This window comes from Marmota flaviventris, chromosome 14 (assembly GCF_047511675.1).
Source record: "Marmota flaviventris isolate mMarFla1 chromosome 14, mMarFla1.hap1, whole genome shotgun sequence".
Taxonomy (NCBI): Eukaryota; Metazoa; Chordata; class Mammalia; order Rodentia; family Sciuridae; genus Marmota; species Marmota flaviventris.
The window spans coordinates 29,145,091-29,170,275 of NC_092511.1; the positions used below are offsets into that span (position 1 = coordinate 29,145,091).

The 25,185-nt window shown below is 37.3% G+C and overlaps 1 protein-coding gene across 1 annotated transcript in view; it reads left to right on the forward strand.

The window, feature by feature from the left end:
- Positions 1–4,910, forward strand: part of Qpct (glutaminyl-peptide cyclotransferase) — a 29,844-nt gene extending 24,934 nt beyond the window's left edge. The window contains exons 6-7 of the mRNA XM_027933447.3: positions 1,279–1,395; positions 4,297–4,910. Coding sequence (XP_027789248.2) covers positions 1,279–1,395; positions 4,297–4,442 — 263 coding nt within the window. The 3' untranslated portion in view covers positions 4,443–4,910. The remainder of the gene's footprint in view (positions 1–1,278; positions 1,396–4,296) is intronic.
- Positions 4,911–25,185: the final 20,275 nt, after the last annotated feature.

Here is a 25,185-nt window from a genome sequence, read left to right on the forward strand (position 1 = left end):
TGTCTTAGCTCATGCCTTTGCCATGACTTAAGAATTTGCCAATATCAAGATCTAGACATGATACAAGAGAAACTTGAATTTCCAGATTCTTGTCTTTGGCGAATTTCAATTCCTTTTTGAAAGAATCATTATTCTGGCATTATTGATATAAACTTCTTGGACCTCTTTCTTACACCATGTTTTTCTTAGTTTACTGGTAACCTCCAGAGATTGAGTTTATCTTCTTTTAAGGAATTTGCATTCTTCTTTTATTTCTTGTACTCAAATGAACTTATATCAGTAACATTTACCTTAATGCAATTTTAATGCATTGTGCTACTCCTCTGCATGGTATTTACACTTCAAACTCTATCTCTAATTGTATAAGGAAAATTTTTGTTCTATCACAAAGGAATTATGAATATCGATAAATAGGAATATTGTTTTTGATGGTGGCTACAGCTTCCCAATATTCCAAAAATCATATCATATGTGCTTGCTTACTAGATGGCCTAGTTTCACCTTATAAATCTAGCAATTAAAAAATAAATAGCTATCTTAGGAACTTTTATTTAGTTATTTTATAATCTTCTTGTGATTGTTCATCATCTTGTAACATATGTCACATAGGTTTTATGTACATGGGTTATATGTTCAAGATGACAAGAGTGACAGAATGTAGGATAGTGATTCTTGAACTTGAGTAAGCATCAGAATGTCTTGGAGGGCTTGTTAGAGCACAGGTTGCTGGTTTCCACCCCAGAATTTTTGATTTGGTAGATCTGAGGAAAAACTAGATAATATCCATTTCTGACTAGTTCCCAAGTAATGCTGATGCTACTAATCAGGAACCACTCATGTGGGTCACAATAGGTACCTCTTTTTCATATAGTGGTCTTTTGACATACTTCATCCTTATTATGTTTGAGTATTCCACTTTTAAGCTCCATATCTCTTCTTTAGGCATTCTTTATGCAGCATTTGGACTTATAAGTACCTACATACCTGAGTGTACCCCTCTTTTCCTTTGATTTCTCATTCTCCATCATCTGTTGAGTTTCCACCTTCAAGGAGATTCTCATCTGAAAGGTTAAAGCCATTCCTCTCTCTTCCTACTCTAAATGTAAATACTAAATTTAAGCAGATGTGTATTTTCTTGGTATGGCCATGCTCACTGCTGCATAGTCTTTTAAAAAATGATGGCTACATGCACTAAGATTCCAACTCCTTCAAAAGGATGTTTTGAGTCTTGATCAGATAAAAATAGATATTCATTTGCTATCGAATTATCATCTGCAGAACATGAACTTCATGAATTGGGTTTGCTCAAGGATCACTCTTTGGAGAGGAAGTATTTCCAGAATTTGGGTCACGGAGGTATTATTCAGGATGACCATATTCCATTTTTAAGAAAAGGTAATGTTTGTGTGTGTGTGTGTGTGTGTGTGTGTGTGTGCGCGCGCGCGCACGTGCACGTGTGTGTAGCAGTACCTCTGCAGGTGCACTTATTTATTATCTATTGTATTTGTTGTATTTTATGTGCATTTTGAAATTTTAAGGCTACATATCACTTATCTCCTCTTTAAAGTAAATTAAGATCAATGTTTTCAGCCATGGCTCATCCTCAGACCTTAGTTTCCTGGTACCATCAGATAATTTTCTTCAGTATTGAAGATTTTCAGGTCTCTAACATGTGTGTACATTCAAGGAGCATATTAAACATAAATAATAACTAGTGCTTTATAATCACTAAGACTGTGATTTGACTATGCTAAATTTATGTATTAATGATTTGAACCAATCCAAAAGTATTTAAAATATTTAAAAATAGACAATAAAATTAATTTGATTGAGAACTATAGTTTCAAAGGGAAGTATACACGTTGTACTATGAACAAACTTTGGCCAATATGTATCTTTTGATTATGTGCCTATAAGCAGTTAGATGCTTGAACCACATTAAATGAGAAGGAAGAAGTCTAGACGGTTCCTCACCTGATCTTTAGTGACACCAGATATGATTTAGATGCAACATATAATGCTTTTACTTTCCCTTACCAGGCCTCTCTCTTCAGGTTATAAAATGAAATGATGGAACCCACCATTGTTCATTGATATGGAGGAAGATTGGCTTCAAAGAAAATTTTACTTTCCCAGTGTTGCCCTTCTTAGTGAACAGTCTACATTTATGTAGTTGTTCAGGTCAGACTCTTGGGAGTTGTCCTTAGTTTGTCTCTTTCCTTGTGATCCACATTCATATCTAACAAACATCAATTTTTAGGTCTTTGAGGTAGCATCCAAGTTGAATACTGGTGTGCGGTACTGGACTTTAGTAATAATTCTTATTCCCTCTGATTTGCAACAATCTATAAGTGTGAGGAACCATTAAATTTAATTAACAGAGAGAAGGGGTTAGAAGGTGTAGCTCAGTGTAGAGTGCTTGCATAGCATGCAAAGGGCCCTGGGTTCAATCCCCTGTACCAGGAAAATAAACAAACAAAAACTAAAATAAAACAAAGCAAGAAAATAAAAAATAAAGAAAAGAGAAAAAGAATGAGAGAGAAGTTGGAGGAGAGAAGATAAACCCTTCAAGGTCTTATCCCCAGTGACTACTTGACTTACTTCCTTAAATTAGGTCCTACCTTCCAATGATCCATTCAGCCATCAACAGATGAATCCACTGATGATGTCAGAGCCCTCACGATCCAATCACTTCCCCAAAGCCCCAGCTCTGGACATTGCTTCATTGGGGACACTGAGCTTTGGGGTTATTCCAAATCTAAACCATAACTTTAACTATCTACCATATCATAACATGGCTTGTATTTTTTTTTTCATGGAAGTCATTCCAAATCCTGAGGACACTTTCATTTTTTTACATGTAGAATATTGATGAGAGCCTATATAATATGATATCCTGCCTCACCGCCTAAAAAGTTAGGTTGTATTTTTGCACTTTGTGTAACTCTAATGTTGTCTGGTCAATAAGGGAGCAATATCCTTGTGTCAAGATGGTGGAAGTTTTTTGGTAGATGGGTATATCTAAATTAAGCATTTGTAATACAAAGTCCCTTTTCACTTCTGTGTCTATAAAAGTTCTAAACATGCTTTTAATTGTTAAACTTCCTAATAACCTCTATGCATCACTTCTTCTAAGTTATTGATCATATCCTATTATTGCATTTGGTTATATTGTGAGAAACTTTTTATTATAAAGACCATATGAAGATATGAATTGTATGTAAATATTGTCACCATGTAGTGTATACACTGTACATTTAAAATATTAATCCAATAAAGATTTTTTGAATTTGAAAAAAATGGAATTACAGTAAAAAAGAAGGGATGTTGGAAGTCTGAATCAACCCAAGGACTCTTGCAGTAGCCTCCCAACTGAGTTTGTTCCCAGATTTTATTCTTGTTTCTCTATTTTTTGTATAGGAGTTAGAGCTATCTTTTAAAAATGTAAATCAAATTGTGATAGTTATTATTTTAAAGGTCTAGTGGCTTTCTCTTATAGAAAAAGACCTGAAGTCTTTACCATTGCTTATAACACCCTCCATTTTCTGGCTCTGTTCTTCTTCTTCAGTATCACTTTCTACCTCACTTTCCAGGTGTTGCTGTGATCCAGCCACACTGGCAGTCTAGTTGTTCTTCAAGCGGGATAAGCACATTCCTGCCTCAGTACTTTGCACTTGCTAATACTGCTGTCTGCAATGCTCAACCCTGGATCTGTGCATGGCTTGCTTTCCCTTCCTTTGGTGTGTGTCCCCCCCACCCTGTTACCTGCCTCTCATCCTTTATTCCTTTACCTTATTTAATTATTCTTTTTTTATATACCTTTGTTTTATTTATTTATTTTTATGTGGTGCTGAAGATTGAACCCAGGGCCTTGCACGCACTAACTAGGTGAGCGCTCTACTGCTGAGCCACACCCCCAGCCCCCTATTTAATTATTCTTAGTAAACTTTATCACTTTCTAAAATTATGTTTGATATGTGTTTATTTGCTTCTTTCTCCACTGGAATGCAAGCTTCACATGGCATGGCTTTGTCTTTTCACTAAAGAAACTTCAACTCATAGAACCAGAACTGGTGGGTAGTAGGTGCTTTTTACTTATTTAATGAGTCAATTATTACTTGTTTAAGGAGTGAATGTTTTTGGAGTACGAGAGTAAGATATAAAGAAGTGTCCAACAGATGATGAATTATCAGGTGTCCTTATGTGGTACAGAGCTCCCTCTGCTTGCAGAAAGCCACTTTCTGCTTTACTTGCTGTCAACCTGCCCCAAATGACAAGTGGTTTCTTTCTTATTAGGTGTTCCAGTTCTGCATCTGATACCATCTCCTTTCCCTGAAGTCTGGCACACGATGGATGACAATGAGGAGAATTTGGATGAGTCAACCATTGACAATCTAAACAAAATCATCCAAGTCTTTGTGTTGGAATATCTTCATTTGTAATATTCTGGTTTAGTACATGGTAATTGTTTCTGCACCAAATTCAAAATTCAAGGCACCATTTAAATAATCCGATTCCAGATAGATGCTGTATGGAAGCTTCTATCCTGGAGATGCGTTTTGTAGGTATCTTTGAATATGTGATCAATGAATTACAGAATTATGTCTTGAATTACCTATTAATTTTCATCTAGAAATAATAGGGAACACATAAAGAAAACAGAAAATAAATGTCTTTAAAAATTCTTTAGATAAAAGCAATTAAATGAAATCAGATTCAATTATTCAATATCAGTTTTTAAACAGTACTTAAATATGATGGTGGTGTGCAATATGTAACCTTAGTTTTGTGATTTTTCAACCATGGAAATCTATTTTATAATATAAAACAGACATGTACTTTGAAGGCTTTCAAATTTCTTTGAGAAATGTTTGTAGGGTTAATTTCAAGGAATTAAAATAAGAATTAAATGCCATGTTGTGAATTTCTTTGTCATATATATAAATGAAGAAGTATGTAATTAAATTCGCAGCCCAATTTTTATAGTTTTGCAACTTTATTCTTGTAAAAATAATATAGTCACTAATAAAAGCATTGGAAAATTGATTAAATAAGAATATCCCGTACTGACAGAATCATCATTGCTTTTAAAGTTTTTTCTCTATTTTTTTTCAGTGCAGATTTTTCTTATATAGGTTTAATTAAAAGGCTTATTATTTTGGCCTGTTTTCCCCTGTTAATCATTGTAATTACCAGACAGGTATTTGTTGTTTTGGTCTTGGATTGAGCTGAAGACAGACAAAGATCATTGAGTGTGACCTTTAAAGTCAATATTTTTAAAAAAATATTTTTAAATTTTCTTTATTTTATTTATTTATCTATCTTTATGTGGTGCTGAGGATCAAACTCAGTGCCTCATGTGTGGTAAGCAAGTTCTCTACCACTAAGCTACAATCCCAGCTCCTTTAAAATCAACATTAAAGTAACAGTTAAAGCACACTAGTTATAATAATTTTTGCGCAGGTAAATTATATGGTATTCAAATTTGGCTAATTACTTATAGCATATATTTTTTCCCCTAGAAATACATAGGCCACACAAATTGCCTTTAGTCTTAGGAGGCAATTATCTAGAAATATAAACTTGATCAACTGAACAATTAGGAAATTGATCCTGCCAAATAGATGAAGTTGGTTGGGGCCACTGTTCTCTGTGTTCGGAGTAGACAGTAAATAATCACTGAATTATTCTGCTGAGGCCAAATAGAGAGTGAGACAGACCAGGTAAGTGGGGAAACAATGTCAATTTTAAGTTCAGTGACAGTGTAAGTCACTGGAAAAGTAGTTTCCTTGCTTAAACATACTGTCCAGGTAAGAGAAGTATAATTTAAAAATTTATGGCTATGTATAATTATAATCAAGAATATAGTTAGATTCTTGAATTTACCCTCATTGAAAATGTATCCAGAATCACATAGCTAATAAGTGCAGTGGGATCTGAACCCAAGCAGTCTGGCTCTAAACTTATGTTTGGAACCACTGTAAAGCATTGCCTCTGTACACAAAAAGAATTTTGCAGAATATTCTCAATGCCAAATGCAAAGCAACATTTGCATCTTGAAGTTTTTATAGGTCATTCCTTCTATCTGGGGAAACATTCTTAAATCCTTATTACCATGATCTACCTGACAATGTCAAGCATCAAAGGCACATCATCTCTGTGCATAATTATTTCCCCACCGTACCAAAGGCTATTTTACATTAGCATGGGTATAACGGAAAATCAACACAAGGGCTTCTGGGGCTAAAGAATCTAAGCCACAAAGCAGGATTAAAGGGAGCTGAATTTTTGAGATTAATTTTTTGGATGAGAGAAAACATTTGAAAGGAGTTCAGGGAAAACATATTTTTTTTTTTTTTTTTTTACACCATAAGAGTAATGGTTTAACTGATGGTATTATTGTTTAATTGCTAAATGGTTTAACTGATGATAAACAGCATGAAAATAAGTTTTCACAAGGAACTTACACATTAGTTGACAGCACTGCATATATAATTATAAGCTGAAATGATAAGCTCCTTTTGAGGCAGAGTGAAATTAATAGGAGATCTACTATAATCTTTTGAGTTGGCATTGGTTGAATTATTTTTAGAGGAGGTTGAGGGATATGTTGAAATGAGATGACGGGAAAAGTGAAAACATAAGCAGCTTAATCCAGTGAAGGTTTCCTTGCTTTAGACTGGCACATCCTGAAATTCACTAAGAATGTGCATTAATATGAGAAAAGCAATCATGATGTCATAAAGGGAGACATTTTAAGGTATTAACTTTGATATTAATCTCTGTAATATGTTCTGTGTAATTCATGCCAGTCAGAAATATTACTTTTTGAAAATTATGGCCATAAAGGCGGTGCTCCATAAACATTATGTTACATTTGGAATTTTTCTGTAAGCATTTTGGAGCATTTTACTGCCCCTCAGAGAACCATTTGTATGTTTCGCCTATTACTGTCAACCCTGAAATACATAGGGTTATTTTTCTTCTTCAGGAGAAGTGAGTTCAAAGGAAAATATTCATAAAAGAGCATTCATAACCTTGGCATCTAGAAAAATCATGAGCCTGTTATTGTAGCTTGAGGGCTGTGGCTGGAAGAGAAAAGACAGATCCTTCGAAATGGAGAAATGTTTTAGATAGTGAAGCAGTTGTCATAAGAACAAAGCAGCCCATGTTTCCAGGTCTAGCTTCAAATCCTGAAACAGTTTATTCCATGAAGCTTCTTTCTTCCATCAAAGAAATACATTCATTATGGTGTTACAGCAAAACCATGTGAAAACTGAACATTTGCTCCATCAGCTTGGCCCAGCTGGAGGTGATTACTTTGCATAAAGGAGGGATGGATAAGACTCTAGAAGCTTCCATTTCTCTAATGCACAGACAGCCCCACAGGAGGCTTGGTCATGGTCTATTCTGTTGAGTATTACATTTCAGTTTTTTTTTGGGGGGCCTAAATCTGAGAAATGAAGGCTTGGAGATAAAGGAAATAAAGAGAAATTGAAAGAGATTATTCAGGACAGCCTCAGTAATTTAAAGCAAAGTGAATGTAGGAAATCTGAGGAAATTATTGAAGTTTGCTATTTGTGAAGGCTTGGGACTGTGCTTTCAAGGCCAGCCTTTTCGTCAACTTCTGGCTTCAAAGATGAATGTAAGAAAGATTGAGGTTTCCCTCTCAGTTTCAGGGCCACTTTCTACACAGCCTGAAACTCTAAAAGTTGTTTTGAAGTGGTTTTACTTCCTCCCCTTACGTCCTCCTCCAGTCTCACTTCTCTAACGTATATGGTACATCTTTTTCAGCTTTCAAATAGCAAAATGACTGCTTTGTTGCAAAGGGCTGATACCACTGTGCAAAGCCACTACTGTGCTTCATGGAAGGGCTGGGGCGAGAGGAGAAGTTGCTAGCTAATTGAACCCATAGGGTGGTACACGATACCCCTCTAATCTTCTCGAACACGAAAATTGTCCCCAGACTCCTGGAAATACAGCCTGCAACAATAATTTATGACCTTTTTGAAGAGAGCTGGGATGAAAAGACCGTCTGTGTCGGGGCTGTATCCCTTTGCCTGAATTTGGTTGGGGAGCTCACGCAATGTGAAGTCATCTAATGGGGCTCAGATTTCAAAGACAAGGCATGGACTCTAGCCCACTCTCCCAACGAATCCAAATTTGCCAGTAGAGAGTTTAGACCATGTGTTTGAGAATTAATATCAAGAGCACACAATTGCCAAAAAAAAAAAAAAAAAAAAAAAAAAGCAACATGGCTTAAATCAAACAAACAAAAACCAAAACCCCAAAACAAAGAAAACCCAAATTCACAAAGATGACAAAGGTAACATTAAAATAGATTTAAAAACTGACAAGTTTATATAAATCACACTGAAAACTTTATTCTCTTACACTTACTTAGCCCTCTGTCCTTGGCATTCATGGATTTTATATTTGTGGTTTTGGCTAACAAAGAATGACACTTAGTAAATTCTGTGACCAGAAAGAAGTGAATGAACATGATGGCCCCTTGCCATCGATGTCACTGCTCTCTAGTGCCCACTACACCTCTGTTAAGACTACTGTTCTTGCTGGAGGTACACTTAAAGAAGTCTAGAAAAGTGATGGTACAGAGAGTAGCTTTGTAAGTTACTTTAATCACTTGTCAAAAGAAGAATTAAGAGTAGGAAAAATATCACTTTAGTTTTTTCCCCAATGTTTTTAATGGGGCAAATTTTATGTAACAATGATATTCAAAAGTAGCTAAGATCCCTTTTGGGTCATACTAGAGTTATTTCACATCAAGGAATTTATTACAATATTCCTTTGATAGGTTTACCCATGTTGTTGTACATTAGTATCCTCATTTTTTAAAGAAATGAACACAGAAATTAAATTATTCTCAATTGATGCTAGGAGTAGACTCTGGGGAATTTAATTTTTGATGCACAACATTGTCTAATTTCAGGCTGATTCTGAGGGGTCTCAGAAGTTTTCTAGCTTATTGGTTTTTAGCTGAGAGTAGGGGGCATGTAGAAATTGTGTGTGTGTGTGTGTGTGTGTGTGTGCACGTTCATTAGAATGCGGTGCCTACTTGTTCGTTTGAGGGTTGGGCTGGGGTTGTGGCTCAGCTGTAGAGCGCTCGCCTAGCATGTGCAAGGCACTGGGTTCCATCCTCAGCACCACATAAAAATAAATAAATAAAATAAAGGTATCATGTCCAACTACAACTAAGAAAAAAAAATAAAAAATAAATTAAAAAAAAAGAAAAGGAAAAGAAAAGATTGAGGGTTGCTTCTTGCATTTAGTGGGCAGAGGCAAAGACAAATGTTCAGGCCAGTCTGCACAATAACGAATTGTCCCAGCCCAGTACCAATGGTGCCCCCCACTGAGAAACACTGATTAGTTTCCAGTATCAGATCTAGAGATCTAGAGAGGCTCAATCATTTAAGTTTCTTTGTTTGCAAGTGACTAAAAAAAAAAATTAAAATTATCTGAGAAAAACAGAATTACTTCATGTCTGTGGCTTTAGACACCACAGAGTCTGAAACCCCATCTCTTCTTCTGCTCTGTTGTCTGATGAGTTAGGCTCTCAGCTTAGGTAAGTGCTTCCTCCTGGGGCAAGATGGATGCTAGTAGCATCAGGTTCATATCCCCATAACTCCAGGTTTAGGAGAGTATCCATCACCTGTACAGCAGTTCCACATGGTCCAAGTGAGTTTTTAACCTCTGGTGGCCAAGTCTCTGAGCTGGAGGATGGAATGCCCTGATGGACTTTGACTTATACCCATCCTTGTAGCAGGGTGGAGGATCAACCTCACCAAACTACAGGGAGGAAGGTGGGACAGGGAGGTGTAGAGAAATGATGCTGCACAAATAAGGACATCAGATGTTCACTATAGTAGGCAAGTGACCTAGGTGTCTTATCCATGGTATCACACTTTCTTTCTCTTGTGGCAATAATGTTAGAATGGAGATACACTTGATTTCCATACAATCTAGGGCTAAAATCTCATAAGAAGAAGACCACAAGAGTTATAAAACATTCTATGCCTCAGGCACTAAATATATGGATTAGAGGTTCCTAAATTCAGCTGCTCATGCATTATTTTCTGCAGTGAAATGAATCTATCAAAGACAAGCAGAGTTGCTTCAACTAAGCACAGATTTTCTTCAAGATGATTGTACTTCTTCTCCAGACCTACAGGTAAATTGAAAGAGCTTAGAAAGTTTTGTCCAAGGGAAGAAGGGTAGACTTGTTTACATTTCATCGTGACAGGAGGCAGAGAGATTGCTTATTTAAGACACCAAGAAAAATTGAGGACCCTGAAAAATTGCCCAGGAAAGGTAAACTTCTCTGTTACAGGAAGCTGGCAGTCATGGATGAGACCTTGTCCAGATACTGCCTGAGGCCAGGCAGACTGAAGACCAGGGAAGGGTTTCCTGACTTGCTGTGAATGTTTCAGCCCAGTGATATTTTTTCCCCCAAGATCAGCATTGAAGGCAGCACTTGGCTTCTTATACCACAAAATATATGTTTCTTACATTGCTTCTTAGAAGCCCATAAATTATCAAGCCAGTGTAGGAGGGCTAGCCAGGTTTAGGTCTCCGTCAAGGCCACTATCAGACCACCTTACCATTGGAGACCGAACTGAGATTGTTGTTCAGGGATTGGGACCAAGAGAGTAGAATACAAGTACCTTGGAACTGAAATAGGCCTTAGAAACCATCCAGCTGTGGTTCTCACCCTCAGCTTTAGACTTTCCCTGGGGCAGCAATGCAGACAGGGGCCCTCTCCACAGTCTTGTTCCTTTCCCAGAAGTAGAATGTGCTGCAATGGTTTCCAAAGGTTTGTGTTTTAAGCAGTAGAACTCTTTGCCCCCCAAGGATTTTTCAAATGGAAACCACAAAGATAAAAGTAGAGCAGATCTGGTTGAAGCAAGGAGAGAACCTTATTGGCCAAACCTTATCCAAATCTCCACCACACTTGTCCCCATCCACTCCCACAGGGACTCCTGAGCACTTCCATCCATGAAACCTAGGACTCTGCAGAACAGAGCTCAGAACATAGAACATATTTATTTTTCTTCCCATTTGCCTTCATTTTTACTTCCATTAATTGCACTCTCTCTGTTAAAGCTTTAGCCATTTCCTGTTAGCCAATCCCCTTTTCTCTCTCTTTTAAAACAGTACTTATCACTGTTATCTATTTGTTAATTTGTGTATTATCTCTCTTTTCCCTTTAGAAGCTGAGCTCACAAGAAGAGCAGGGACTTTGTTTCATTTATTGCTATGGTCTCAGTGATCAGCCCAGTCCTTAGCACACAGTAGATGTGCATTAAATCCGTGTTGAATGAATTTCACAGATGAGGAAACTTGTCTTTCCCAATACTAGACCTTCAGCCAGGATGATGCACTTGTAGGTCACGTACTCAATCCAAATGTAATCACCTTGACGCATCTTGCCTTTAATCTGTCCTTGATCTTGTTCCCCACTCCCTCATTTCTCACCTGGAGTAATGCAGCAACCTCCCAGATAGATTCCCTGAAGCTGTTCTGCCCTCCTTTAATCTGGACTCCATGCAACAATCAGAGAAGGTTTTTAAACATGTAAATCAGATTTCATCACTATGTGGTCTAACACCTTTGGATAGCATTTCATTGCATTCAGAATTAACACAAACCCAGTGCTCTGGCCTACAAACCCCACTCAGAACTCAAAGACATACCATCTGTCCCTCTCTCAGCTGCAGCCCCTCCTGCCTCTGTTTTTGTTTCTCAAACTTACTAAGCTCTTTCCTGCCATAAGGAGGCTTTTGGGCAATCTTTCCCTCCACCTGGAATTCTCACAGAGCTTCTCCTCCCATCTCCTTATCTCAACTGTTTCTTCCCTGTATATTTCTCTCTCAGCACTTTGCTCATTTTTTTCATTATATTTATTATAACTTGTCATTAGTTTTTTTGGGGGGGAGGGCTGTCTCCATTATCAAATTGTAAGTCCTTTGAGGGCAAGATCACTCTTATGTTTATTATTGCATTCCCAGTGACCTGCGATTAGCATGTTGCAGATTTTAATAAATACTTGGTGATTAAAAATTATTCAGATATTTATTTGGCTTCCAATCCTTTGACTTCAGGACTTTGTTCTAATGTCCCTTAGCTGAAGTGACCTTCTCTAGCCACCCTATGTAAGACATACCAATGTATTTCCTGGCTTTGGCCTGTTGATGTTGGTGAGAAATTTGGTATTCTTTCTTAGTCTGGGCCTTTCGTGTTCTGTAAGAACAGGGCTTGTCTTCTGCTATTGGACCTACTGGCTGCCTTAGGCTTCCACCCCACCCAACTCTAGTCTTCAGGTCCTCCATACTCATTTAAGGCCTTTCCTGCTCCATTTCAGAGGAGATGGGGGAAACAAAGACAAAGAGATCTTATATAAGTCAACAGTAGGTAGACTTAGGACCAAAATGTCAAGTTTGGGGATTCCTGTCCAGTCCAATGTCTTTTCACTGTATCATGTTAATCTTTTATCTTCATTTCAAATCAAAGTGACTTACTTTGGGGTTTCAGATGGGCTCCCCAAAGGTTATGGAGGACATGATCACTTAAAATCAGAAAAGAAACAATAATTCAGGCTTTTGGGTTAGATAGACAAATCTTGATCAGACAGTTATTGAGATCAAATCTATACACAGGGCTGGAATTAGGCACCTAGGGAGCAGAAGCAGTCATAGACCCAGATTCATATCCAGGAGCCAGGCACTGGGTGGTAAACTGTGTATGCCTGACCTCCTACCCCATGCCTCCAAAGGGAGGCTCCAAGCTCAAGGTTGGGGATCTGGCCTTCAGATTCCAGGAGCTTTGAGCATAGTGCCTCAGAAAAGTGTTAGACTTAGAAAAGCCACAAGATTCAGTGGGTTCACAGAATCCCCTGGTTCTGCCTCTTGCCTCCTCTGACTTCTTTCCTTCCAAAGAGGACATTTTGAAGAATTTTCTGGAAGAGAGATGAGAAATGTGGATATGAAATAAAGCGGAAAGAAGAACCACAATACTGAATATTTTTTCAGCACTGGTGAAATTTTTGAAGGAGATATGGGGTGGGGAGCAAAAGGCCAGAGTAAATTGGCAGAAAAGGGAAAGAGAAGAAGAGGGAGTTGAGGCTCTTTCAGGCTTTGAGTGAGAAACCCATCCTCAGACCTTAGGAACAGGCCCACGTGCTCTCCTGGTGGTTTCCGTGTACCAGCAAGGCCTTTGGGTTTAGGCTGGTTTCTCTGGTAGCAAAGAAGATCTGAGAAAATTTGCAGAGGCAGCTTTAAAGCCTCCTCCAGAGAGTTTCTGACTCATCCCTTTGACTCCCGCCTACATCTGTCAACAGGGAAACTCCAGGGGTGGAGGTTGCTTCCCTGTGCTAAACCATTTGCCTTCCTGGAGGGTGGGAGATGGGAAGAAGTAAAGGGGGCTTTGTCTGTGATATCATACCATGTCCTCTCCTTTGTTGTTCTCCCATTTGAAGCTCAGAATGAGGAATAGCAGGCTCATTAAAAACATGTTTTTAAATTAAGGGATTAAACTCTGTAATGGTGAAATTTCAGTGTATAATCAGATTGTAGAGTTAAAGCTTTGAAGCTGTTTCTGTGTTCTTAGGACTATAGAAGTTAATTCTTAGACATTGCTTTCCTCCTAAGTGCAACTTCAGCATGTGGCCAAGGAAACTTACAAGGGCAAGAGGCTATCCATCTCAAGTTGTAGGATGTGCTGGACTCCCTAGTCTTTTCGTCCTCTTCCCTGGGTTCTGTGCACTGTCTTCTACATGCTGCTGAGTGCCCACCAGCTGTGTGATACCTGAAAGTTTGCCACAGGCAGAGTGTTTGAGGATTCTGTCATTCTGTGTTTTTACAGCATAATCTGTGGATTCTGTTGTGATTTATAGTTCTCCAACTTGACATGGGGTACATCAGAGCTACAGAAATGCTGCCCACGTGAGCCCCCTTTTTTTTTTCTTTCTTTGATATCAGGGCTACCACTTTGGCTGCCACCAGACCAACACAGCAACCAAGGACAAGGGTTTGAGATGGTTGTACATGAAGTGCAAAAGAAAAAAGCACTCATAAATGTGGAGTTTATTTGCATTGATTCAGGGATCCAAGGAAAAAAGTTGTTGGAGAAAAGAATAACCCGTGTGCCCACTAAAGTTAGAATTGATCTTTCTTTACTATCCTGGTTCTTCCCCAACTCACTTGAGGCCATTTCTCTGGCTCTTTTGCGGATTCCTTTTCATCCCCAGACTTGTTAACATTAAAAGGCCATCCATAAGGCTCAGTTCTTGATCTTCTTTATTTCTCTATCTTAGGTCATTACTGAACTAATCTAGCTTCAAATGTTTAAGACACCCAAATGTTGATGGATAGCTCTCCAGAATTCCCAACTGCCTTCTAGACTCACATATACGACGACCCCTGGAACAGAACCATCAGCGGTCAAGTTTCACATGTTCCCTCTGAACCTTGGATCCTCTTCCCACAAACCTGTTCCACTCCTGTTCTTCTCCATCTTGATTGACTGTAGCTCCATTCTTCCTGCAGCTCAACCAGAAATACTGGAACCATTCTTAACTCTTCTCTTTTTTTTAAAATCAGGAAATAGGCAGACCAGGTCTATCTTCAAAACACATCCAGAACCCAGTCCTCTTTTAGCATCTTGATTGCCCCCACAGTGGTCAAATCTCCATTATCCCTGGATTTCATTATTGTAAGAGACTCTTAGCAAGTATTCTTGCTTCTACCCTAGCCCCATTTAGTCTCTGCTTAGTGCAAAAGGAAAAGTGATCCTTCAAGAAAGTAAGTCAGGTTATGTCACTCCTTCATTCAAAATCCTTAAATAGTTATTAATTTACTCAGAGTAAATGCACAAGGCCTTACAGTGGCCTACTTGGCCCTCTGTGATATGTCCCCTAACACCACTCTGTCTTCATCTTTGGTTAGTCTTTATCATTGTTCACTCTGCTCTAGCTACACTGGACTGCTTGTTATTTCCTAAACACTGCAGACTTGGTCCTACCACAGGACATTTGCCCAGGCTGTTTTCTCTGCCTAGAGTATTTTTCCCAAAGATAATTTCATGACTGATTTCTTTATCTTCTTCCAAACCTTATTAAAAATGTTGTTTTTCAATGAACTCTTTCCCATATCCTCTATTCAGAATTTCAATCTCTTTCTCTGTGTTCTATTCCTTCTTTAATCAGCCTCTAACATACTGTACAATTTCATCATGAACAAGTTGGTTTCATCCCCGGGAGGCAAGGATGGTCTAACATATGCAAATCAATAAATGTAATTCATCACATAAATAGAATTAAGAACAAAAAAATCAAGGAAAGCCTTAGACAAAACAGCACTCATTCATGATAAAAACACTGAAGAAACTAAGACAGAAGAAACCCATCTCAACATCATAAAATCTGTAAATGAAAAACCCCAAAACAGCATCATAGTGAATGGGGAAAAACTGAAAGCATTTCCTTTAAAATACGGAATGATACAAGATGTTCACTTTTACCACTCCTATTTAATATAGTGCTAGAAATTCTAGTCAGAGTAATAAGGCAAGAAAAGGGATAAAAATAGGAAAGGAAGAAGTCAAATCATAACTGTTTGCAGATGATTCGACCCTATACTTAGAAGATTCAAAAAACTCTACCAAAAGACTGCTAGAGCTAATAAACAAATTTAGCAAAGTAGCAGGATACAAAATCAACATACAAAGATCAATAGCTTTCCTAAATATCAATAATGAATCTACTGATAAAGAAACCAGGAAAACAATTCCATTAATGATAGCTTAAAAAAGCACACCTAGGAATAAATCTAACCAAGGAGGTGAAAGACCTCTACAATGAAAACTATAGAACATAGAAGAAAGAAACTGAAGAAGATCTTAGAAGATAGGAAGAGCTCCTGTGTTCATGGATAGGTAGAATTAATATTGTTAAAATGGCCAAAAGCAATATACAGATTCAATGCAATTCCCCATCAAAATACCAATGACAATCTTCACAGAACTAGAAAAAAACAGTCCTAGAATTCATTTGGAAGAATAAAAGACACTGAATAGTCAAAGCAATTCTAAACAAAACAAACAAAAACAACAACAACAAAAACAATGCTGGCGGCATCACAATACCTGAGTTCAAATTATACTACAGCATTATAGTAATAAAAACTGCATGGTAATGGCATAAAAGCAGACACATAGACCAATGTTACAGAGTAGAAGACAGAGCGACAAACACACACATCTACAGTCATGTGATAAAACAAATCACAGTTGCCAAAAATATACATTGGAGAAAAGACAGCCTTTTAAACAAATGGTGCTAATAAAACTGGTTATCCTTATGTAAGAATGAAACTAGACCCTATCTCTCACCCTGAACAAAAATCAACTCAAAATGGATCAAAGAATTAGGAATTAGACAAGAAACTATGCAAATCCTAGAAAAAAATGTAGGTCAACACTCCCACATATAGGCACAGGCAATGACTTTCTCATTAGGACCCTAAAGCTCAGAAAATAATGCCAAGGCATCAAATTAAAAAACTTCTGCACAGCTAAGGAAACAAGAATGCGAATAGAAAACCTTCAGAATGAGAGAAAATCTTTGCTAATTACTTAACTCCAGAATACATAACAAACTCAACACCAACCCCACCCCCCCATTAATAAATGGACAAATGAACTAAACAGACACTTCTCAAAAAAAGAAACTGCAAAAGGCTGACAAATATATGAAAAAATTGTTCAACGTCATTAGTAATTAGGGAAATGCAAGTCAAAACTACGCTGAAATTTCATCTCATTCAAGTCAGAATGGCAGGCATAAAGAATACAAACAATATAAAGAATATAATGCTAAGTAAAGTTAGCCAATCCCCCAAAACCAAATGCCGTATGTTTTCTCTAATATAAGGATGCTGATTCATAATGGGTTGAGGGGGTGGGGAGAATGAAAGGATTGGACAAACTCTAAATAGGACAAAGGGGTGGAAGGGGAAAGGAGGGACATGGGGGTAGAAAAGACGGTGGAATGAGATAGACATCATTACCCTAAGTACATGTATGAGGACACAAATGGTGTAACTATACTTTGTGTACAACCAGGTATATGAAAACTTGTGTTCTATATGTGTAATACGAAGTGTAATGCACTCTTCAGTCATATGTAACAAATTAGAATAAAAAAAAAGAATACAAATGATAATAAATGCCAGAGAGGATGTGGGCCACAGCATGGCATCAGAGAAGTGGCACTTGAGTGTTGATGAAGAGCAGATAACCTCAGTATTTAAGCCCACACAACCCACAGGGATGCTCAAACATGGTTTCATTTTCCTGCTTCTGGCCTCAGACCCTTTGACCCAAGTTATAGTAACTCTGTCTCTTGTTGGTTTCTCCAACTTGGTGCTTCTGACAATAGCTTTGTTTTGTGGATATGGTGACAGGAATGGTTAGGAGTACCCCCTTCCCTTTCAAGAGTTCTAATTAAGATGATAAGTTTGGGTGAGCATCCTGTATCTAGGGCTCAGGTCCTCTGGTGATCTTGGACCCCTCCTATTAGTGGCCTGCTATGGTTTGGATGTGAGGTGTCCCCCAAAAGCTCACGTGTGAGACAAAGCAAGAAGGTTCAGAGGAGAAATGATTGGGTTGGGAGAGTCTTAATGCAATCAGTAAATTAATTCCCTCATGGGGATTAACTGAGTGGTAACTGAAGTGACAAGGTTTGGCTGGAGGAGATGGGAATTTGGGGTGTGGCTTTGGGGTATATATTTGTATGTAGCAAGTGGCGACCTCTCTCTGCTTCCTGATCATCATGTGAGCTGCTTCCCTCCGCCACATTCGTCTGCCATGGTGTTCTGCCTTACCTCGAGCCCCGAGGAATGGAGCGGATCTTCTATGGACAAAGAACTCTGAAACCGTGAGCCCTCAAATAAACTTTTCCTCCTTTATAGTTGTTCTGGTCGGGTCCTTTAGTCACATCAGCAAAAAAAAAGCTGTCTAAAACATGGCCTCTCTGCACCCCTCCCCTGCTCCTGTCTTGGCTTTGTTGTTGGTGGAAACTGATTGTGTGGAATTTCACTTTCCCTAGAAGTTCAAAGGTTCACCCGGTATAGTTCAGAATATGTAATTTGACCATTGAATAACAGGGTGGACACAAAGCTTCAGTTACCAGCAATAGAGAAGTGATGCTAAATGAGAACAGAAACCCCAGCCCACTCCCTGGGAATAGGGAACCACATTGGCTAGAAAGAAGATTGTGTGGTGGATCTTAGTGTCCTGTGTAGTGAAGTTTGTGGTGTTATGGATGAATCATGTCCCTTCTCTGGGCCTTGATGTCCTTGTCTGCAAGCTACAGGGGTTCAACCTAATGATCTGTAGGTACCTTTGGATTCCAAGATACTATGCAGTAGAACAGGTTACTATGTAAGAGCTTTTCCTTTGGAGATAGAACTGAATTCAAATGCTGGCTCTACGATGTAAAACAGTCAATTTTGAGCCAGTTACAGTATAGTTTCCTCAGTCGTAAAATGGGATTCTACTCATTCATAGGTTTTTCATGATGATTAAATGAAATAACTTCTAAGAAAACACCTCTGAGGTCTGTCACCTAGTTGCTGTTGGCTACATGACCTTGCATGGGATTTCAAAGCATATGATCTTTTGTACAGCTGGCAATTGTGGGAGGTCAGTGGAGTGGCTGCTGTCATCTTTAACAAAGAGAAGAGCAAATAGTATAAATGGCAGGTGATTTCCCTTTGGCCACAGAGCTGGTGTGTGATAGAGCCAGAGGCCTTGATAAGAACGTCATAAGGAACAAGAGGTGCATCAATCAGACATCTATTGAAGGTGACCCCAGTGGGGCAGACCTTTTAATCATAGTTATTTATGTAATAAAATCATTTAGAGGTAACACAAAAGAAGAGACAGACATCTGATGATTAGGTCAGGGGAAGTAAAAAATTTTCTGCTTCTTAGAAATGATGTAGCCTTGTTTTGTTTTTTCCGTTTGTTCCCAGTGTCCTGCAATGTGGGATCTGATCTGATGCTGTCCAAACTCTGCTTCTCCAGCCTCTCTCAAGGTTCCTGTGATCCAGGTTTTAACTGTCCACTTCTAATCTTCTCCACGATTCCATCACTATCTGTTTGTGATTCCTGGTCCCTTTTAAAGTCATTGAAATTCTTTTCCTTTCTTTTTGAAATTCTTTTTCTTTTTTTGATGATTTGATATTTAGTTCTTTGATTTTTATTTCCTAAAGTAATACATGCTTATTAAAGTTGAAAAAATATAGAAATGTGCAAAGAAGAAAACACGAATCTTACAAGATGACCACTATTAACATTTTCTGCACTTCATTTTAGATTTTCTATGAGCATGTACAAACATCATTTTTAGTCATTATATCTTGATGTTTTGTCATATAACTTGCTTTCTGTATTTATTTTGCGTATTTTTCCAGGTTATTCAAATGATTTCAAAACAGCTTTTAATGGCTTCTTGATAGTTCATTGTCTGCATGTACCAAAATTTATTTAATCCATTTCTCAGTGTTAAATACTCTTCCCAATATTTCACTTTTATAAATAATATTTGTTGAAAAATTTTGCATGCAAACCTTTGTCCACACCTCTAATTAAGTCCTTGGCAACAGCATTTAGTGTGTAAGAGGGCAACAGTCTGATGCTTCAAAGATGAATCCAGGTTGAGGCTGCCAAGCAAGGGGCGGAAGGCCTTTTGCAAAGGGCCTCATGTTGCCAGTAGGTGTCATCTTTGCTTCATGGTTTCTCCTCTTGGTGGCTTACCTGTTTTTTCTCAGCATCATTTTTGAAGGGATAGAATGAAATTGTGAGTCAACAGAGTTCAGCTCCAAATATTAAAATATCTTACAGAAGCCACAAGTCAGCAGTGCCTGAGGGTTTGGCTATTTGCTTCTTCTGTCAGGTTGATTTCATCCAACTCAGCAGCATGTTGGCTGCTGACCCTATTCTGAGAAAAAGTGGTCAGTCTCAACTGCTGGCAAGATTCTTCCCTCTCAGGAAACACACACACACACACACACACACACACACACAAGTTCTTGCTTGTAACGATATCTAACCATTACAAATTTATAACAATTTTGATTTCAACAGTTATTCTCAACATCCTTTTCAGACAAGGAGACTGAGACCCAGGGATGCTAACTTGCCAAGATGCTACAACCAGTTAATGGCCAAAGGTGTTATTCAGACCCTTATTTTTGAAGCCTGTGATTTTAACAATTTTCCTATGCTTATTAAAAAATATAGTTTTTTTTCTGGGGCCCTGTCCCAGGCCTACTGGGCATTTGGGCATACAACACCAGAATTTGCATTTGTAAGACTTGGGAGATTTGTGTGTATTCATTAAATGAATCTACTTCATCTGCTTTGTGACCAGCTGAACCAACTGGTAGTCATGGTTAGAGATGCTGGATTGACCTTGAGTGGTCTATCTTCAAGTCATTTGTCTTGTCTTCATTTTTTGTCAGCGACAAAGGTTTTGAAATATTCTTCGACTGGTTCTATGGAGAGGATGTGATATGTTTTGAAACTGAGAGCTTTGTTGCTGGGCAACAACTCTCCTTTCTTTTACTAGAAAAATATCATTGGTACTCTTTTTATTCCTTAGCAAAGCAGCAATGTGGCTGAGGGCTTTGGAGTCAGACAGACCTCGGTTTGAATTCCAGCTCTGCTACTTATCTGATCCTGGCCAGGTTACTTAAGATGTACCTTTCAGTATTCTCCTCTTTCAAAGAGGCATATCTGCATCTGCTTCATAGGATTGAGGCTACTAACAGTATGAGTGTAATATCCAGCATCTCTCTCATAGTAAGTGTCTAGGAAATGACAGAAAAATAATAACCATTTGATAAGTAGCAGGGAGAAAGTGTTATTTTAAGCCTACAAGGCTGTCTTTTTTTATTTAAAAATGACTTTATTGAGATCTATTTACATATACACGATGAATTTCATCCATTCCAAGTGTGTGATTTGATGACTTTTTTTAGTTTTTTTTTTTTTTTAAATTGAGTTGTGCAGCTAACTCAATTTTGCAGCTCAATTCAGCTCCAGAACATTTCCATCAACCCTCTTGCCTGTTTGCAGTCAATCATCATTTACTCCCACCCTCGACAATCAAGAATTTGCTTTTGTCTCTATCAATGATCCATTTGTGGCCATAAAAGAGATCAGATATGTAATCTTTAAGGTCTGGCTTCTTTGCTAAGCATAATGTTTTGAGATTTATTCATGTTTTGGCAGATGTCAGTAATTCTTTCCTTTTTATTGCTGAATATGTGGATATACTACATTTGTTTATTCATTCATCAGTTGATGAATGTTGGATTATTTCTACATTTTGTTTGTGATAAATAAATAACACTGTTAAGAACATTGGACACAATTTGTGGGGAGGACATATGTTTTCAGTTGTCTTGGACATATACCTAGGAAGAGAATTGCCCAGTAATATAATTTAAAAAAGTGTGATTTTTTGAGACATACCAACTGTCTTCCAAAGTAGCTATAACATTTTGTATTCCCACTTGAAATGTGTGAGTGTTCTGATTTCTTCACATTCTTACCAGCACTTGTTATGATGTGTCTTTTTTGATCATACTCTTCCTAAAAGATGAGAAATACTATCTCATTGTGATTTTGATTGGCATTTTACTAATGAATAATAGTTTTGAAGGTCTTCATATGTTTATCGACCACTTAAATATATCTTCTTTGGAAAAATGTCTATTCAGCTATTTTGTCCACTTTTTAATTGGGTCATGTATATTTTATTATTGAGTTATAAGAGTTCCTTCTATATTCTGAAACATATATAATTTGAAATATTCCACCCCATTTTTGTGAATTCTTTTTACCCTATAGATAGTATCTTTTGCAGTAGAAAAGTTTTTAATTTTAATGACATTCAATATATCTGTTTTTTCCTTTGTTTATGGTTTTAGTGTCAGATGTAAGAATCCATTGCTGAATCTAAAGTTCCAAAAATCTACTTCTATGCTTTCCTCTAAGAGTTTTACCTTTTTAACTCTTACTATTAAGTCTTTAATAAATTAATTTGCATACATGATGTGAAGCTGGGGATCCAACCTCATGGTATTGCTTGTGGATATGCAGTTATCCAGCACCATTGTTGAAAAGACTTTCCCTATTGAATTGTCTGGGAACCCTTGAGGAAAATCAATTGACCATGATGTAAGGGTTTATTTGTTTATTTATTTATTTTATTTATTTATTTTTTTTTTTTAGAGAGAGAGAGAGAGAGAGAAAGAATTTTGATATTTATTTTTTAGTTTTCGGTGGACACAACATTTTTTGTTTGTATGTGGTGCTGAGGATGGAACCCGGGCCACAAGCATGACAGGTGAGCGTGCTACCGCTTGAGCCACATCCCCAGCCCGTAAGAATTTATTTTTGAACTCTTAATTCTGTTTTATTGATCTCTATGTCTTTTCCTATGCTAGTACTACACTGCCTTGATTGTTATAGCTTTGTAGTAAATTTTGAAATTAGAATGTATGAGTTATCTGACTTTGTCCTTTTAAAAGATTTCTTTTGTCTCTTCTTGTTCCCTTAGATTCCCATATGAATTCTAGGATCAGCATGCAAATTTCTGTAAAGGGGCCTGGTGTGATCTTAATGAGACTATGTAAATCATTTTGGGAAGTATTGCAATTTTACAATATTAAGTCTTTCAATCCATGGACATGGAATATCTATTTGTTAGAACTTCTTAATTTCTTTCAACAATGTTTTATAATTCTCAATGTTGTTCAGTTTATCTCTAAGTATTTTATTCATTTTAAATTAACTTGCTTTCTTAATTTCATTTTTGGGGTATTCATCATACAAATTAATTTCATTTTTGGAGTATTCATCATACAAATGATTTTTTGTATGCTGATCTTGTATCTTGCGACCTTGTTGAACTTATTAGCTTGAATAGTTTTTTAAATGGGTTCCTTAGGATTTTCTTTACATCTTCCTTTCCAATATGGAAAATTTTCATTTTTTTCCTTGTCTAATTTCTCTGGCTAGAACCTTTAGTACAATGTTGAATAGAAGTCTTGAGGACAGACACTATTTCTTTTTCTTAATATTTCACTATTAAGTATAATATTAAGCTGTGGATTTTTCAGACATCCATTTTGTAGTGTTGAGAAAGCTCTCTTCCAGTCATAGTTTACTGAGCATTTTTTCAAAATCATGAGCAGGTATTGTATTTTATTAAATGCTTTTTAAACATGGATCAAGATGATTATGTGGGGTTTTGTTAATATATATATATATATATATTTTTTTTTTATATTTATTTTTTAGTTTTCGGCGGACACAACATCTTTGTACGTGGTGCGAGCGGGCTACCACTTGAGCCACATCCCTAGCCCCAGTTTTGTTAATATTTATAATTTTGTTGAAAGCAAAAACTTGAAAACAATAAACTTTGCAAAAGGATGTCATATCCAATCATTAGATCTTATTCAAAAGACTTTAAATTCTACCTGATTTTCTTTTAACTCTGTTTAACCCAATATACACAGAAGTGTTTGGGAAAATATAAATATTGTTAATATTAATGAACCTTTACCAGTACAAGATTTCTATAAAATTCTGTAAATGCTTCTCTCTGTTTCTCTTTTCTTCTAAATGCTTTTTAAATCAAGTTCTTGGCACTGTACACTGAGTTCATTCAATTTTTGGAAAATGCCCTCCGAATAACTTCAGGGGCAAAGCTAGCCGCAAATGTCCAGCTTATCTTACATACATTTTCTTTCATAAGAAAGTGTCTGTTTTCACTTGTAAATTAACAGCAGTAACAGCAACATGTTAATAATATATGGCCCCATGGCAAACATCACTTCTGAGGGAGCAAGTACTGGGTATACATACAACATTTTAAAAATGTGAGTTTAATACTGTAGATTCAATAATATTTACAATTTAATGGCAATAGCTAATGATCTGTGGATAGCAGCATTCACTTCTTGTCAACTGAAGCATTTAAGAATAAAATAGTATCAAATGAAGGTTTAAAATGAGCATATGAATAATAAGGTTACTGTCTCTTCTTTGCGATAGCTCCCTCTGGAGAGATGTTTATACATGCTTGAAACTTAAACTCTAATCAACTCACAATTAAAAGTTTGCAAATCTATTGCAAGTGGTACTCCTAAATAGTCTTTGCTTATGACAATATTACCATTAGTACGATTTTTTTTCATAATACTAGACAAATTATTTGCAGCGTCTATACCAATGAATCTGTTAGTTATATCCTTCATCTACCACAATTTTCGCCACAGTCTAAAAAGTGTCTCCTGCCATTTCAAACACCTTAAGAAACAAAGAAGTTTCTGCCATAATAGGCTGTTTATGTTCCTAAAAACCTTGCATACCATAAATGTTACACACTAAAATAACAGGGCTTATGGGATAAACAGGGTTGGGGCATAGCCCTCAACACTTAGGCAACTTTCTAAGCAGTGCATTTGCAAAAGCAATAACTGGCACCTGGAGAGAGAATCTGGTCTGTCCAGGCAGGCTGCCATAGGAGATATAAAAATGTATGATAAAAAAAGGATGGACGTATTGGCAACCCTTTAATTAAAGCAGGGCTGGCTCCAGATATAAGGAGAGCTTGGGTCAGTGGGCTGAGGCTGCAGTAATGGTGGGGCTTGGGTGGAGGTGTGACCTTCCACAAACCAAGAATCACAGAAGCTTGAGGCTGTGCTTCTGAGCAGACGGGACCCTCGAAAAAGGAGCTTGTTTGAAAATGTCTTAAAATATAGCTCTGCCAAGACCACAGCAGAACTGAGGGCTTTTTCTTTTTTACTGAAGGTTATAATTTTACTCCCACTATTCTGAGTCCCCTTGCTTAGAAGCAATTCCATATAAACCAACAAAGCTAACACATGTTAAGAAAAATTATCTGAAACATAGAATAAGGCAAAGAGAGGGCAGCATATTCTTTCCATATCATATTGGAGCATTGTTTAACTGGCCGGGGATTATTCAACTATCTAGAGAAATGCACCTTCATTTAACTAGCAATTCACTCTGAGCAAAGGCCCACTTTTGTGAAGTCACATGTTACTTGGTAGATTTTTACCCAGTAGA